This window comes from Cavia porcellus, unplaced genomic scaffold, assembly GCF_034190915.1.
Source record: "Cavia porcellus strain 051 isolate PalLab524CR breed Dunkin Hartley unplaced genomic scaffold, mCavPor4.1 scaffold_16, whole genome shotgun sequence".
Taxonomy (NCBI): Eukaryota; Metazoa; Chordata; class Mammalia; order Rodentia; family Caviidae; genus Cavia; species Cavia porcellus.
Genome location: NW_026947499.1, coordinates 54,831,840 through 54,849,519, shown reverse-complemented (window position 1 = coordinate 54,849,519; position 17,680 = coordinate 54,831,840). Strand labels below are relative to the sequence as shown.

At 40.8% G+C, this 17,680-nt stretch overlaps 1 protein-coding gene across 5 annotated transcripts in view; it reads left to right on the top strand.

The window, feature by feature from the left end:
* Positions 1-1,020: 1,020 nt before the first annotated feature.
* Positions 1,021-17,680, top strand: part of Nsmce1 (NSE1 homolog, SMC5-SMC6 complex component) — a 42,965-nt gene continuing 26,305 nt past the window's right edge. For 2 of the 5 annotated variants that reach the window (XM_023560719.2, XM_063226702.1), the window contains exons 1-2: positions 1,021-1,168; positions 9,280-9,426. In XM_023560719.2, the coding sequence (XP_023416487.1) occupies positions 9,291-9,426 (136 nt within the window). In that variant the 5' untranslated portion in view covers positions 1,021-1,168; positions 9,280-9,290. Of the gene's footprint in view, positions 1,173-9,279; positions 9,427-17,680 lie in introns of all 5 variants that reach the window. The other 3 variants (XM_003478213.5, XM_063226703.1, XM_013141952.3) reach the window with 3 other exon arrangements.

The window sequence follows — 17,680 nt, the reverse complement described above, 5'->3', positions numbered from 1 at the left end:
CACTTACTGAGAAGTCCTATGCATCAGGTACCTTCTGAGGGCTTTGTGGTTTATTTGCATAGCAGCCCTAGCAACAAGTTGCCATTATCATTTCTGCTTTACAGATGGGCAAACTGAACCCAGAACTCGAATATTCTATTCTGGGGCTCAGAGATTTTGAATTCAAGGACCAGGATTCAATGCTCACCATTCAGCTCCAGAGCTCAAGCTATAACCATTACTCTCTGGGCTTCCCTCACCTGGCAGCCGAGAACAGTCCAGAGAGACTGAGAGGTTGTCAAAGATCCCAGGGGAAGCAAAAGTGGCGAAGTAGAGATTTTCACAGGTTCAGAGAGAGACACACAGACAGACAGGCCGACCCAGACAGAGACAGGCAGAGTTTACTGTATCTTCGTATGGTCATTTCCCAGCTAGGCTACATTCCTAGCCCTCGGGTTAACACAGTGCGTTAGGGAGTCGAAGCAATCCATTCAATTCCATTAGTAGCTTTATCTGCTTCTCACAACACTCTCTAAGTAAAATAATACTGCGGCTAACACTTAACCAGCACTTTCAGGCCACAGGTTTCAAGTGCTGTGCCAACCACGTGATTTGCATTTAAAAAAATCTCACCTATACTTTAATAGGAACTATTCCCCGCATGGAACAGAAAAAGAAACTGAGGCCGAGAGTAGCTCAGTGACTTCCCCACGCTCAGCTAAAATTCTAGCTCACGCTGTGTGACAACAGCCTTCTTTCTGGGCCACGAAACTGCACTGTCAGTTCCCAAAAGAGCAAACTGAGGTCCAGGACTCGGCACCACCTTCCGCCAGCGGAACGGGGGCCACGGAGGCAGGCATAAGCGGTTATGTCCGCTCCTCTTTGTTTTCGGTCGGGGTTATCTATGCAGTGAGCGCGGAAGGGAAGCCTATTCCCGTAAATACTTCCAGCCGCGCGGGAAACTGCGTAGCTCCGGAAATGGCTCAGCCCGAGGACGCAACCCACAGCCCCTGAAAGGCCAAGGCACCCGCGCGGGCGAGAGGACCGGAAATGCGTCACCCGATGGGCGGGGAGTCTGCTGGCAGCCACGAATAGGAGCGTCGTATTGCGCTCGTCCCGCCCTAAAGGAGACCTGAGTCCGCCTTCCGGCCTAGCCGCCTGCACAGTCTGGGCAGCGTTGGGTGCTGTGGTGGGTAAAGTTCCTGGCTGGGAGCGGGAGGCTGGCAGGGAAGGAAGAGGGACGTCTAAAAAGATGAGGGGGCAGACGCAGGGCTGGGTTGGGCGGAACAAACAATGGGAACGAAGCCGAGAGTAGGCTCCTTGTGCTCTGACCGGTGTGCATCTAGGGGATGGCGCTCGAGTTTCTCCTTGGCTGTTGGGGAAACTGAGGCCAGCGAGGGTTCGCAGACAGTAGTAGAGTGGGACATAGTCAAGCAAAACACACACACACAATTACATATCGTAATACTAAGTGGAGAAAAAATTCTAGTCGTACTAATATAGGTGGAAACCGCCAAATGCAAGATTCAACGCCAAGCGAGTTTATTTGTGGAAGATATTTGTGGAAGATGATGTCTGCCCCATTCCCCATCCCCCCACCTTGTGGCTCCAGTTTTGTATACAGATCTTGTTTTGTAGAAGTCCACATCCCTTGTAAAGCCCCGAGTCAATCCAGACTTCCTCCGCATCGGCATATTCTCAGCAGGCCCCGGGAGCCAAGTCCCAGTATTTTTACAGCCAAGCACAAGCATATTGCCACGAGGGATAACAAACCATAAATATCCCCTCTTTAGGTCAGCCAAATTTTCAAATCTAAGAAGGAAGTTTTTGTTTCCGAACTGTTGGGATTTGAGAATTGGAGATAAGAGAGCCACATCGTAATTTTATTGTTCACTCATTTTTCTTGCTTGCTTGGACTGGGAGTGCCTTAGGAATAGAACCGTGCTTTTGAGTGCTAGCCTTATCGCTGTCGTTAATGTCACCTGTATCTTCTTAGCCTGAATTTTCTCGTCTGTAAAATTAAGGCTCACGTGAGGAATAAATGAGGCTGCCTGTGAAACTAGTACCATGTCTAGCATATGATCAAACGATAAGACAGCTTCACTTACTACACAAACATTTCTATTTTTAAAATTGGCTAGGTAGTACATGTCAACGGTTATCCACCGCTCACAGGCTGTCTTCATAGAGACAGCTGACGTAATGTGCTTAATAAGCATATTTATGTGTCTTTTCCTTGATCCTAAATGGTAGTATTTGAACCTGTACTATACCTTATTCTTCGTATTAATATTTGTGTCTGGTGTTACTTGTCAGGGTCAGATCTTTTTCTTTGTTGGTTGTGATACATAATCTGCCTACAGAAGTGTGTGGGGCTGGCACAGTGGCACAGGGCTGTCATCTCAACGAGGGAGGCTGAGGCAGGAGATGGAAGTGATTCCAGTCTGGGTAATTTAGGGAGCCCTATCTCAAAATTCAAGTAAATAAATAAAAGGGGCTGGACATGTAACTCAGTTCTAAGGTGCTTGCTTGGCATGTGTGAGATCCTGGGTTCAGGTGCCAGTCTCCCAGTTCCCACCCAAAGCTTGTAGAAATGTAAACTTGGGCAAAGGCTATTATGTGGTCAGAGGTGGTAGCAAATACTATACCTGTAATCCCTGCATTTAGGAGGCTGAGGTAGGAAGTTTGAGGACAGCCTAGGCTATCCAGTGAGTTCCAGGCCGGCCTGAACTACACAGGGAGTCTCAGAAAAAGGCTATTATACTGCCAAAAGCTCCTGCCGAATACTTTTCTTCCCATTCCCAAAGATAATCACTACCCTGAGTATTTTGTACCTTGTTTTTCTTTTATTGTGTATATGTTTCTCTAATAAATACAGTAATGGTTTTGCTGAGTTTTGGATTTTATCTAAATGGGGAACTAGTTCACATATGTGGCTTGATTCTTGCATATAATATTTTTTTTTTGAAATATCTGTTACTATGACTAGCTCTCCATCTTCATTACTGTTTTGAATTCCATGGTATGATTATAGTTGGCTGATACAGCTGTTCTTCAATTGATTATCATACTCTTGCCAGACTTTGTGAGCATATAAATATATTTCCTGGGACAAGCGTAGACAGGTCTGTGAGGTATATACTTAACAGTGGAGATCCGAGGATATGCTAGTTAGCTTGTAAGATCAGATGGTTATCTGAAGTGGTTACAAGGATTTGGGCTGAGAATGTAGCTTAGTGGTAGGGCACTTGCCTACCATGTACAAGGCCTCAGGTTCAAACCCTTGTACTGCCCACCCCCCTGCAAAAGACCAGTGAAGGAATGTTTCATTCTTTAAAATTGTTGCCTATCTGTTGGTGGATAAGATACTATTTCATTGGTTTTTAATATCTTTTTGCCTGATAAAATTGAGATTTGGCATCTTTTTAAATGTATTGTACATTCTCTCCCTCTCTTTAAAATAATCCTTATGACCATTTTCCCTCTTGCTATTACTGTCTTTTCATCCCGGTAAGAGTTCTTTATTCTGAAGATGAATATTTTTGTAGCTTATATGTGTTTTAGATCTTTCGGTTTATAGACTCCCTTTTGATTTGCCTACCTTCCTTCCCTCTCCCTCTTTGGTACTTTTGTTGAACAGAGTTTCTTCATTTTATAAGTCAGTTTTACCAGTATTTTCTTTGTGGTTCGTACTTTTTGTGTCTTTTAAAGAACTTGAATTGCACTGGTCAGTTTTTAAAGTGATTGTTTTCAGTTCTTAACCTTTATGTTTGCTATAGATTTTTTTTTTTTTGTAAATCTCATTTAGTAGATAAAAGAATTTCCTTTGGGCTAAGGGGTACCTCAGTGGTAGATTTCTTGCTTAGCATTTGTGAGACCTTAGGTTCAGTCTTTAGCACGACCTCCAAATCCCTATTAGTTTTTACTCTGACTAAACATTGAATTTTGTCAAATCCTTTTTTGCATCTGTTCAGATGATCATATGCTTTTTTCTTTGTAAATGTGGAGACTTGCATTGATTGATTTTTAAATGTCAAACCATTGTTGAAATAAATTCATTGAGTGATGATATTTCATTCTTAGTACATTGCTGGATTTTGGTTTAGCATTTTGCTTAGGACTTTTGTAGCTATTTTCCTCAAAGATATTGTGTATATAATTTTGCTTGTGATTTTCCTTTTGTAGAAAAGGAAATTTTAGTGCCCACCTTATGTCAGTCTTATCAGTTGGATTGGGAAGGACTGAGTCATTTTCTTGGCTCTGGGATGACATATATAGCTGTTGAAATTACTTATTTCCAGAATGTTTGATAAGACTTCCTGATAAGTTTTATGGGGACCCAAAGTTTTCTTTGCAGGAAGATGAGTTTCTCATAAAATGCTTTCAATGGCTCTGGGACTTGAGTTTTCAAGTAATTTTTTCATTAGTTTCAACTGAGTTTCCTGTGACTTTGCATATATTTAAATTTTCATATTGTTGTACATTGTTAATGATCTCTTTAAAAAATGTGTCACATGTAATTAGTTTTGTCTTTTTTATTTCAAATATTGTTTGTATATGTTCTCTCAGGAAGTCTTATCAGAGCTTGTTCACTCTCATTGTTTTAATTTTGGCTTTTTTTTTTCCTCCTCTGAGTCTGTGTGGTGCTGAGAATTAAACACAGGACCGCTTGAACACAAGCAACTCTCTACTGCTGGCTCACACCCCTAGCCCATGTTTTGAGTTTGTTCATCTCCTTAGGTACAGATTTTCTATTTTACTGATTTTTGCTCTTCATTATTTTCTTCCTTTGACACTCTGGATTTAATGTGCTGCTGTTTTTATGTCTTCTATAAGTGGATGCCTGATTCATAAATGTATAAGATTATTCATTTCCCACTGCTGCTTTGTTTCCCACCAGTTTTTATGTGTAATGCTTTTGAACTGATCCATTCAGAATAGCTTTGATTTGAATTAATAATTTTTCATTGACAATAAATTATTTAGAAGTATATTCCTTAAATTCCAAGCCAGTGAAGTTTTTCTGGTGATCTCTTTGGTACCAGTTTCCAGCTTTCTTCTCTTGTAGTTAAAGTACTTGGTCTGTATAAAATCTGTTCTTTAAACTGGCCCAGTTTTGGCAATGGCATAATTGCTGTGTATCCTTGAAGAGTCTGTTCTGTAGCTGTTGGGTACAGTGTTTAATGCATATCCATCAGGGAAAGCTTCTTGCCTGTTACTGACTTTTAATGACTATTTTGTTCACTTATCAGTTATGGAGAAGGGTATGTTGAAATCCTCCACTAAGGTTGTCGAGTTACGTTATCTTTGTCGTTAGGATGATGTTGCCTTAGCTGTCTTGAGGCTCTGTTATCCACTGCCAAAACATTTTAAATTGTTGTGTCTTTTTTTGAATTCAACCTTTTAATCATTTTTGATGATCTTCTTTATCTCTTATAATCTTTTTTGCCTTAAAGCCTATTTTGCTGAATATTAATAAAATCACATTAGCTCAGATGAATTTGCAAATTATATTGCTGTCCTTTTACTTTGAATTTTTGATCTTCTTATGTTTTAGAAGTAACTCAATATCTGGCTACATTTTATTTTTTATTAATCTGACAAATAAAAATCTGGCCTAAGAGTCCATGTTTTTAAATTGGAACGTTTAGTTCATTTTTACTTGCTCTTATCACTAATCTAATATTTATTTATCCTGATTGATAATCTATCTGTCTTTCTTTTTGAGACTAGGTCTGCTGTGTAGTTCAGGCTGGCTTTGAGGTCACTGTGTAGCCTAGGCCTTGAACTTGTAGAGATCCACATGCCTCAGTCTCCTAGGTGTCAGGATTACAAGCATGTACCACCAAGCCTAACCCTGTTTATTTCTTATAGTTCTGTTGTTCTGTTTTCTTTTCCCCCCTCATTTGTTGTCTTCTTTAGGATTATTCTTCACATTACATTACTAATTTGGGAATTATGTACTCTATTCTTATTTTTTAAAAAAGTGATATCTTGGTTACTTTTCTCTCATTGCTGAGACAAAATACCCAGCACCCAAAATTAAGGAAGGGAAGGTTTATTTAGCTCAGTTTGTGGAGGTTTCAGTCCATAATCGGCTGGCTGCAAGGCAGAGTGGCATGGCACCAAGGCAGCATTTCAGGGCATCAACCAGCAAAAGCAGCCAGGGCAAAAGGAGGGGAAGAGCAAGCCTCTTCCCTCCCTTCTGTACAGATCACCTTCTGCCACCCAGGTGGATTAGCACTCACAAAATCTCTGTGCCATCTTATAAAGTAAGGGTCCTGGCTCCCTGCCGAGTCTCTTAGTTACACTTCTAAGCTTCTCAAGTTGGCAGGGTGTCTCAACCATTACAAGTGGTTACTTTAGAAATTACGAAAGTGTAAAGTTCATGGACTTTTTATTCTGTTCACAATCATCACTAGAGTACTAGAACACTAATTCTAGAGGGCACTCACCTCTCATTGTATGTGCTATTTTTTATGTGTATTTTAATTTTAAAAGCCACACAGATACTCATGTTACTGTTTTATATCACCACAGGTCAACTTGAATTTAACCATGCTTTCAGCAACTTCTTGGTTCTTCATTTTACCTTTCACTGTAGACTTCACAACTTACATCCCTTTTATACTGAAACGCTTGCCTTGGAATTTCCTTAGGGAGGATCTCTTGGCTACTTGATCTCTCGTGTTTGTTGTTTGGGGATGTTTTATTCCATTCTCAGTCTTTAGTTAAATATCGCTCGATTGAGAACAGGCTGTGCTGGTGCATTGGCAGTGTTTTCTCACTGTCACAGGTTTCCATGGTTTCTGCCTGAAGTAACTTCTCAGTCTTAGCAGTTGCTTTTTTGAAAGTCAATTGACCTATTCTCTGTTTTTGTTTTGATTTTGTTTTTGTGGTACTAGGGGTTGAAATGAGGACCTTAGCATTGAGCTACATCTGTTTCCCTTTTTAATTTTTTTTCTTTTTTTAAATTTTGAGACAGGGTCTAAATCGCTGTTACCCAGATGGGGCTGGAATGTATGATCCTCAAACCTCAGTCTCCTAGAGTGAGTGCTGGAATTACAAGTGTGTGCTATCATACCTGGCCCTGGCCTATTCTTTGGTTGCTTTTAATCACCGATATTGTAGCCTTTTCCACCATGGGCCTAGGAAGGCATTTTTAAATTTGTACTCTTTGAGTGGGTGGGTGCAGTGGCACACGCCTGTAGTCCCAGCACACCAGAGGCGGAGACGGACTGCCAAGAGTTTGAGGCCTGTCTGGGATACATAGTGAATTGAAGGCCAGTCTGAACTACATAGCATGACCCTGTCTAAAAAGCAAAACAAAACAAAACAAAAAAATGAAACAAAACTAACTACAGTTTTCCCCTTTGGGATTTGATGGGATAGTCATAGCTTTTAATATTTTTCCCCATGGTCAAACCTCAGTGAAACTCTGGTGCCCTTAGGCTGGATCTGAGATTTAAAAGCTGCTTAATGGACTCTTGGCCTCCCATTTCTTTTCTGCTCTAATGCTTCTCCATAGTGCCAAGACAATATCTTTCTAAAACATACCCAGACTAATAGCATCTTCCTGCTTTAAGACCCTTAATTTGGAGAGCTTTAGTTCCAAGGTTTCTAGGATAGAAGTCTGAACTCCTTAACTTGGTACATTCTGTCCCCATATCCACTGGCAAATCACAGGTGCTCAGTACATAAAAGTGGAACAAACGAGTCAAGGCATCTGACCCTGTTGATAGGAAATAAACCTGACAACTGGCTGGCACTGAGGCTGAGGGAGCAGAGGATCAGGGTTTGGCGTGCAGATGTGTGGGTTACGTATCTGTGTGACCTGATGATTGACAAAGAGAAGGACACAGTGAAAGGATCGAGGATGAGGAGAGGCTGAGTGTAAACTAAGTTAGGATTTGTTGAGGTACAGATGCTGGTGAGATTTCTTCAGGGTACCCAGCAGGCTGAGAGAGAAACTAGTTATCATGCAGCTTCTGAGCTCAGTGGTCCAGTTAATGGTGCCGTTAAAAAAGAGAACAGTAGCTGGGCATGGTGGTACACGCCTGTAATCCCAGCACTTGGGAGGCTGAGGCAGGATGCAGGAGGATTGCTGTGAGTTTGAGGCCAACCTGAGCTACATAGTGAGTTCCAGGCCAGCTTGACCCTGTCTCAAAGAGACGGAGAGGGCAGTAACAAGCATTTTGTATCTCCTGTGTGCACCAGGCTGTTGGCAAGTGTTTATGCTTTATTTTATGCTGTTAAGAGATACGTATATTATTTTCCCTGCTTTGTAGGCAAGTGAGCCTTAGGGAGACAGCACATGTTAGCTAAAATGGCTCTATGCTTCCTTTGCCTATAATAACAACAAATTGCTCGTTAGACTGTGGCATCTCCTAAAGTGAATGTTCACACCTCAGAATCCAAGCCCCTCAGTCAGAACCCCCCTGAAAGGGGCTCAGGAATCTATTATTAAAATGCAAGACAGGTGATTCTTGAGATCAGGCAGGTCTGGCAAACACTGGCCCCTGTCTAGTTTCAAACCCACACTCTCGGGCCCTGCGCTGAGCTGCCGCTCGAATGACAGGAGCAGGTGTTTTGATCAGCACTCGTATTGTACATTTATCAGCTCTGATCTTTGTGGTTTGTGGAAAGATGCCATTTTATTAGAGAGCAGGAGATTTTCAAAATAACTCGCAGTCCTACTGCGACAGTTGATTTATTAGAGGTTGGGAGAGAAGAAAAGGAGACTAACATTTATTGTTTACTAGCAGCTTTCTAAGCAATGAATGTTTGTTATAATTTTATAGGTAGAAAATGCAGCCTCAGCTAAATTTCTTCAAGGTCTGGTAAGTGACTGAGCCAAAGTTCAGACTCAGAATTATTGAGTGATAAAAATAGCTAGCACTTGTTTAGTGTTTACTGGTACTGAAAAGACTCTGGCATATATTTACTCACATAGTCCTTATAACAATTCTTTGGAGGACCTTTTTATACTGTTCCTATTTTAGAGAACAAAACTAAAGCATGTGGAGACTTCAGTTGCCCAGTTCACACATCTAGTAAGTGGTGGAGCCAGGCTGTGCTCCTCAGTGTTCTCTGACTCTGAAATCTCTGCTTCTCCCTTCTTCCCAACACCAGTGTGCCCAACTCTTGGCTCGTATTCTTTTCACCTTTGTAGTAATCACCAGCAGCAACATAATTCTGAAAACCACGATAAATTTATCTTTGTTGACATAAATTAATACAAAACCTAGAGCATTGCTCTTGTGTGCCCGTAGGTGACTAGATATTATTTACCTCTTTCAGCTCCTGTACACATGCAGGGCAGTGCCAGAAGAACAGGCGCCATGACCGACGTCCACCGGCGCTTCCTGCAGCTGCTGATGACTCACGGGGTGCTGGAAGAATGGGACGTCAAGCGCCTGCAGAACCACTGCTATAAGGTTCATGACTGTAAGTGTCATTTCCCTGTTCCTCATGTGCTCTGGTGGGTGTTGATTGGGAACTAGTGATACTGGTATAATACCCTGTAATAGGGTAAGCAGCATTCCTGACCTGAGTGTTCAGCTCTCATTACAAGCTTACACCATCCCATCTTTCTGATCTCATTTTTTTCCCTTCCAAGTCAAGTGACATTTAGCTCAGTAGATAAAAACGTGGATTCGAGAGGCTCCAGCATGTGCTCCCACCTATTTCCTTGTCTCTAACATGGGGACAGCAATCGGACGCGCATGTAGGGTAGTTCAGAGAATTAAGAGATGTGATACATACAGGACACCTGGCACAGGCAGAGGTCAGCCATTAGATCAGTGCTGCAAGCTGAGTCAGATTGGCAGGCCTGCTGAATGTCACTGTGGGTAAATCTTGCCAAATGAAGGAAAGTTGCTAAGTTATTGTATGAAGTTGTTGTGTTAAGCTATTTGTGAAGAAGTACAAAATGATTTTCATTGCTTAGGAATCCTTCTGCAAGTAAAAGAGGTGAACCGAAAGGGTGCAGTGCCCTTGGTAAGTGCTTGCCTATGGGCAGGAGAAAGAACGAGAGTGGATGCCTCGCAGAAATTACAGGGGTTTTCATCTTTATCCAGTTTTGTTCTTTTATTAAATAAAGACTTAAAGCAAAGGTGACATTGCTAGCATTGTTGATTCACAGCAATGTATTTGTTTTTTGTTTTGCATTTTTGTGTCTCTCTGTATTTTTAGTTTTCAAGAGAAAAGTAGAAAAAAATAACATAGAGATAAGCCAAGCCAAGAAGAGTGAGAAAAGGGTGTGAGATTTGGGACCACAAAGCACACAGGTGAATGGATGTGAGAGACAGGGTGCCGCATTTAGGCACCGCCGTCTCTACCGCATGCTAGGTTTAGAACCAAGAGCCTGAGAGCTGAGGGGTGAGTGGGGATAAGGAGGAGAGACAGTGAAAATAGACGTAAATATTCTTTCAAGATGTGCAAAACAAAAAGGAATGAAAGAAGGTGGCACATACTTGTGTTCTGCAGAGGACTGGTCCACGGGCTTGTGGTGGAATTCTGGGAGCTTGAAGCACAGGGACAAGTTGTATTCTTGGAGGGTCCTACAGTAAGGAGTGTAGGTGACTACTAGAGACATATTTTGGGGAAGCTAAGAAAGAACATATGAAATTAGGAAAAAATAGTTCTTTTGGCATGTAGGTTTCAGATCCGGAAGTGGTTTGTATACTGTAGACATGGCTTGTATTTAGTCCTGTGCGCAGTGCAGCAGATGAACCCTAAGCAGGAAAGTGGTGTGAGTGCTGGGTGAGGAGCTGTCGCTCCAGTGAAGGTATGTGTGCAGTAACTGTCTGAGCTCTGGTGGGTGGGGCTCTGGTGAGACTTCTTCACTGAAGGGAAATGTGGTACCTGTCAGCCTTTTCTTGCTCTTTAACGCACCCACCAGAGCTTTAAAGCTGCCACTCAGTGTCCTTCAGAGATAGGCCTAGAATGCTTGACTAATCTCTTAACTGCAGGGCAATTTGTTCCTCTGTCCTTTTAGTTTCTTTTTGTAAGTCCTGATATTGCTGGGGAAGTTTCAGAGGTGGTGCAAGGAGCTACGTGGTGCCTTAGGACTCAGAACGAAAGTGTTTTTGTCTCTATTTGACCTTTAGAATTGGTCTCAGCTAACTTAGGAAAATCCTGTACAGTATGTCTAGGAATTGGTTTACAGTAGTTGCCTCTTATGCTCGGGATAAATTCCCAGACACCTAGTGGGTGCCTGGATCTGGATGGTCCAGTCCCTGGATAGGCTGTTTTCTCTTGAAACACACATACATGCCTGTGATAGTCTCATGTGTAAGGCACAGCAAGAGATTACTAGTAGTAACTCATAATACAAATATAGCAATTACAGCACTGTTCTGTATTCTGTGAATGTGTGCTCACACTATCTCATATCTTAACTTTTCTGTATTAACCGTGACTGGTTCACCCACGGTGAGTAAAACACCAAAAGTGAAATCAAGGGTAAGGCAGGACTTCATTTTCTACACTTCATGTATCTTTTTTTTTTTGTCTTTTTGAGACAGGATCTGACTATGCTGTTCAGACTGGCCTTGAGCTCACTTTGTAGCCCAGGCTGGTCTTGAACTCACAGTGATCCTCCTGTCTCAGCCTCCCAAGTGCTGGGATTGCAGGTGAGTACCACCATGCCTGGCTGCAGCAGCTTCTTCTTCTTCTTTTTGTTTTGGTATCCAGATAGTATTATGACTAGAGTGAGCAGGATATAACCAGAGTCAGTTTTCTCCTGTCTGTCATTAAAGACAAAAACATGATAAAGCATGTGCTGGGCCCAGTCGTGCACACTTTTAATCTGAGCTGCTCAGGAGGCTGAGATGGAAGGCTCACAAGTTGTGAGTTCACAAGTTTGAGACCAGCCTAGGCAACGTAATGAGACCCCATCTCAAAACCAAAACCAAAATAAAAAGTTTGTTCCCAAGCATTCTTGTTGCTAAAGAAATTTTAAAATAAGTGAAAAGGAATTGCCCAAAATGAAGTCGATACTTACATGCCCTCATATGCATCTCCCGTGTATCCAAGAGTTGCCCAGAAAAGTCCCTGTACCAACTGGAAAAATACTTTGCTTCTAAGAGAACAGTCAGACAAAGGAGTAAGTGAAACCACAAGCTACTCTAATTGCTCCTTCTCTGGGTTTGTCCCCTGGTCAAAGCACTTCTTATTTTGGGCTTCTGTTTGGGCTCTCTTTTTAACTGTCCTGAGAGGGGTCACATGTTCTCCAACATTGGGCTAGTCAAGAATTTAGGTTTATTCAGAAGTTTCAGTGCAGTCTTGAGCCTGGCTTTTAAGAAAGGTATTGGGGACCTGTGTTCTTAGAGGATGTTAGATTTTGAACCAGGGTTGCAACTGTGTATGTAGTAGTTCATCCAGCAGAACTTCCTGAGTGTGTCTGTGTGGGGGACTGGTGACATCAAGGTGAAGTGTTTGCTTTGGGACTTGTGAGTCATTCAGACAAGGAGTCAAATGACTTTACTCCAAGCCCCTTACTGGTGAGGGTCACAGGAAACCTAAAATAGTCATGTGGTCATGTTGAAGACAACTCAGATTTGAAGAGTTCCATTTTTGGTTAAGTTGGAGTGTCAAGGACCAGTACAGTGAAACTGCCTAGAAATGGACAAAATATATGAAGTACTGGTCTTTCCTCAAAGGGTGGACAGTGATCTCTCTTTCTTTTCCCATTGGTGCTGGGAGTCTGGGGATGGAACCTAGGGCCTTGTGCATGCTGGTAAGCTATATTCCCTGCCCAAGAGTGACCGCATGAGAAATATATAATGGGGTTTTTTCCCTACATTTAACCCTAGCTGATGTTTTTTCCAACATTACTTTTCCCCTTCCCTGGATATTAACTGGATACCCAACAATTCATTTTAATTCTCACACTGTTTACCTGGAGTTAACATCAGATTCGAAAACTTGAAGGGACTCAGTTCCACAGACTGCCTTAACTTCAGGTGCCAGCTGTAAGTCTCTGGCCACCTGGATTAGCTATAAATTAGGAGTTACCATGACCTGCCTTCTTGCCTCCGTCCTTGTGTTTGATAATTTTCTGAAATGACTAGCAGAACTCAGGAAGACATTTTCCTTACCTTTATTAGTTTATTATAATATTAGTTTATTATAGATTATTAGATATTAGTTTATTGTAAAGGATACAACTCAGAAATAGCCAATAGGGAAGGCTGGGAGGTAGAGCTGGAATTGGTGTGGAGTACCTGTGCCCTCCCTGAGTACACTCCCTCCCAGCACCTTGATGTGTTCAACAACAACAGTCCTCCAAATCATATCATTTGGGGTTGTTATGGAGATTTTATATAGGTACCAATTGATTTGTTCCTGCTGGTTTGAACCACCCCATGAAACTGTCCCATTCTGTCTAATAGCACACTTGTACTTGTACTGGTGGTGGTTCAGGGCTTCCTGCCAGTGAGACATATGAGTTACAGTCTCGCCTTGAAAGAGTTAAATCTTTAGCCCTTAGTGATGAGCTTAGTCTCTAGTCCCTCTCTTTGAGGAACTGGGTGGAAACTTCCAAGCCTGTAATCCAGGTGTGGTGTTTCTGGTGACCAGCCCCCATCCTAAAGCTGCCAAGAGGCTGCCAAGAGTTGCCTTATTAGATGAGACTGGGTATGATCAAGGTGGTATAGCCGTAGACAAGAGTTGCCTCATTAAAACAAAAAATGGTACCATTATTATCCTTCTCACTCAGGAAATTCCAAGGCTAATTTTAGAGTTTTGTGCCTGGAACCAATGACAAGGCCAAATATCTTTTCTTCTACAATACGCATCAGTGACAGTGAGCACTGTGGTTGTTCCTACTCATTGCATGGTAGGAATTTGATTCTCAGGCAGAGGCCAACTTTCTGAATTAGGCAGAGATGAGAATTCAGAAGGAATGAGGCAGGTGGAATTTGCACAGGGTAAAATACTTTTACTTGACATAGGAGAGAGATGCACAGAGAGGCAACTTAGGAGATTTCCCTGGTATCTCCAGTGTAAGGATGAATGGGAATTACTGAGGCTAGGTGAGAAACAATTGAAAGGATTAAAGAGAATAATGCTAGAAGTACACAGGACTGGGAATAGTATTGCTTCTAGTCCTTAATGGTGTCTATGAAATATTTAAGGAAGAGATACAAAGTTGAGCTTTCTTAATCTAAAGTGCTCCAAAATATGAATCTTTGTGAGTGCCAACAGGGTGCCACATGTAGAGAATTCCACACCACATATCTTTCATACACAAAATTGTTAAAAATACCATATAAAATTACATTTAAGCTATTTGTAATAGGTGTATATGAAAACATAAATGAATCACCTGCTTATACTTGGGTCTTATCCCCAAGATATCACATTTTATATATATATGCAAATATGAAATCTGAAAAAAAATATAAAATTGAAAATATTTCTGGTTCCAAGCATTTCAAATAACGGATATTCAACCTGTACTACCAAACTTCCCCAGAAAATTGAGAAGTGACTACGTCTCAACTCACTTCATGCTTGCGTTGTTCTGAAACCAAAAGCTATTACAAGAAAGAACACATAACCATGATTCCTTATGAATTTTACATGCTAAAATTCTAAACACTGTTTTGGCAAATATAACTCCCAAAGTATATAAAAAGATTGATATACAATGACAAAGTGGGTTTTATCCCAAGAATGCAGAATCACTTTAGTATTTAAAAATCAGCATAATTCACCATACTAACAAACTGAAAAAAAAATAGCGTAGCAGAAAATGTTGGTGGCAAAATCTAGTGTCTAACATGGCACGATGTAGCAGAAATTCCTTATAGAAAACTAAAGGGATCGTGAGAGCCAGGATGTAGTGAGATACACAGACCTTGGGGCTTAGAGCAGGAGCAAGGGTTGACAACGTCTGCGCAATTCAGATTAAGCCAAGCTAAACCTCAGTATCTGATTTTGATATGTACCTGTTACAAAATGAGGAAATAAGGGTACTCATTTAACTGTAACACCTGTGACTAACATGGTAGTGGTGGGAGACTGAATACTTTGCTCCTAATATCAGGAAAAGACAAGAATATCTGTTCTCACCATTGTTATCAATATGAGCAATATAAAACTATAGGTTCTAGCCTCTGCACTAGAGCAAGAAAAAGCATTAGGACTGAAAAGGAAAGTGGAAAATTGAGTGTTGACTCATAGCATGGTCCTCTATGGAGAAAATCTGATGCAGTATACAAAGAAAAAAAAAAAAAACTTGGAACAGGTGAATATAGTTACATTGCAGAACATGACGAGCAAAGCCTAGTATCAGTTGTATTTTTATATATTAGCAGTGAATAATAAGAAATTGAATTTTATAATGGCAGTATTCATATTAGCAAAATCAAATTCTCAGGGATAAATCTGGCAAAAATATGTAAGAACTACATACTGAAAACTATAAAACCTTGCTGAGAGAGATCAAAGGGAATGTAAGTAAATGGAGAGGCATGTTATGTTCATGGGCAGAGCAACTCAGTATTGTTAATATAGTAGTTCTCTTCAAATTGATCCCTAGATTTAAATCGATCTCAGTGAAACTCTAGGAGGTTTTATAGAAACAACAAGTGGATTCTGAAATTCGTATGGAAATATAAATGACCTGACAAAGCCCAAACTATTTTGAAAAAGGTAATTAAACTTAGAGAACTAACATTGCCTGATTTCAAGACTTATTATGTATCATAATCATAGATAGTGTTAAAAAGGTAGACACACAGATTAATGGAATGAAATAGTCTAGAAATAGATGTACACATAGATGGGCAGCTAGTTTCTGACAAATGCAGGAGAAGTTCTGTGGAAATAATCTCTTCTGTAAATGGTAAAAAGAAAAAAAAGAATTTTGAGTCATACTTGGTACCATATCCAAAATTTAATTTAAAGTGAGTCATATACCTAAATGTAACACCTTAAGCTGTAAACACTTATAAGAAAACAGAGGAGAAAATGTTTGTGACTGGGAGTTAGGCAAAGATTTCTTGGAACCAACACCAAAAGAATGACCATAGAGACCACGTTGGTAAATTTTCCTCAATGTTAAAAATTTAGGCTCTTACAATGTTTAAAGAATCAAGAGCTATCGTTCTTCTTCATGATAGCTCACCTAACACTGTAAAGTGTACTTTTGTTTTCCCTCCATCTTTACTTGGTTTAAAATCACTTTTCCCTTGTCTTTCTGTTTTTCCCTCTATCTTAAATAAATGTGAAACTGCCACCAAAATCAAAGAAACAAAACCCAAACAAAATAGTAGGAGAAAATATGTACAAATCGCATGTTTGATAAATGGTGTATCCAGGGTAGATAGAGTTCTCAAAACTCAGGAAGAAGTCATACAGCTCAATAGAAGATGGGCAAAAGAGTTGATGAGTCATTTCCAGGTAAGTCATACAGGTGGCAAACTAGCGCATGAAGAGATAAAGAACATCATTAGGCCTTAGAGGAATGCAAATTAAATCCACAGATAACACTGAGCACCTGCTAGAGTGGCTAAAATTAAATAGTTTTTGCATACTAAGAATTAGCAAGAACACGGAGGCTGGAAACATAAAATGTTACAGCCATTTGGGAAAATAGTGTGGCAGTTTCATTGGCTCCAGAAATTTCTCTTCATGGGTCTTTACTCAAGAGAACTGAAAACATGTGTCTGTTGAGAAGTCAGTACAGAACTATTCAAAGTGTCTTTGCTTGGAATGGCGCTCACACTACAAAAACCTAACTGTCCATAACAAATGTGGACCGTGCTATGTTCACATAATAGAATATGACAACACAAGACAATGAGCTACAGACGTGTCCTATTTAAAAACTGAGTCACATTCCTGCAGCTGGTCATTAAATGAATCGGTTGCTAAATGAAAAATTTTATGTAGCATGTACATTACAATATTCAGAATGACTGAGTCCTGCTCCACCTGGCACACGGAGACCCAGGACAACCAGACCCTAGACACATGAGTGCACACACGCCTTTGGAGGGTGTAGTAACCAGTGAGACCAGCAACACAAGTGTGCGAAGCAGCAGAGAGAAGCCAGCCCGTGGGCTCTGGAAAAGTCCACCAACAGAGGAGCAGTCCCAGCCCCTACATCCGGAAGCCAAGATCAGCTCCATAGCCAGCACATTCCTGGGATCTAACAGGGACACTATCACAGAACTGTAAACACCAGAGGTATTTTACTATTATTCTTCCTTATTTGTTTAACTGTTCCTTTCTTGTCTGCTTGGATATTGTCTTGTTTCATATTTTGTGGTTATTTTTGTCCCCCTCTTTTTCTCCTTTTCTTGTCTCTTTTTTGTTCTTGTTCTTCGTTTTTTCCATTGGTTAGGTTTCTTGCCTTTATTTTTAATTTTCTTCTATTGATCCTCGTTCTCTTTCCTCAACTACTTCTTGAATTTAAACTTTCAAGTAAATGAACATTGTCTCTTCCTTTTCTGGTTACTTCTTAGCATTTTATTTCATTCTTTCCCTCCTGTATCCTCCAGTTCCAAAACTCAGGTGATCATCCTTTGATCTCCAGCCTTGACTCTACTATATTTGACCTTATTCATCACTTTATCCCATCCCCTACCTATCTTAACTGCTTCCCTTCCCTGAGAGAAGGGTAAAGTCATTCTACTAAGGGAAAAATCACTGAATACAAAGACATGCTGTATGTTTGATTTTGTTA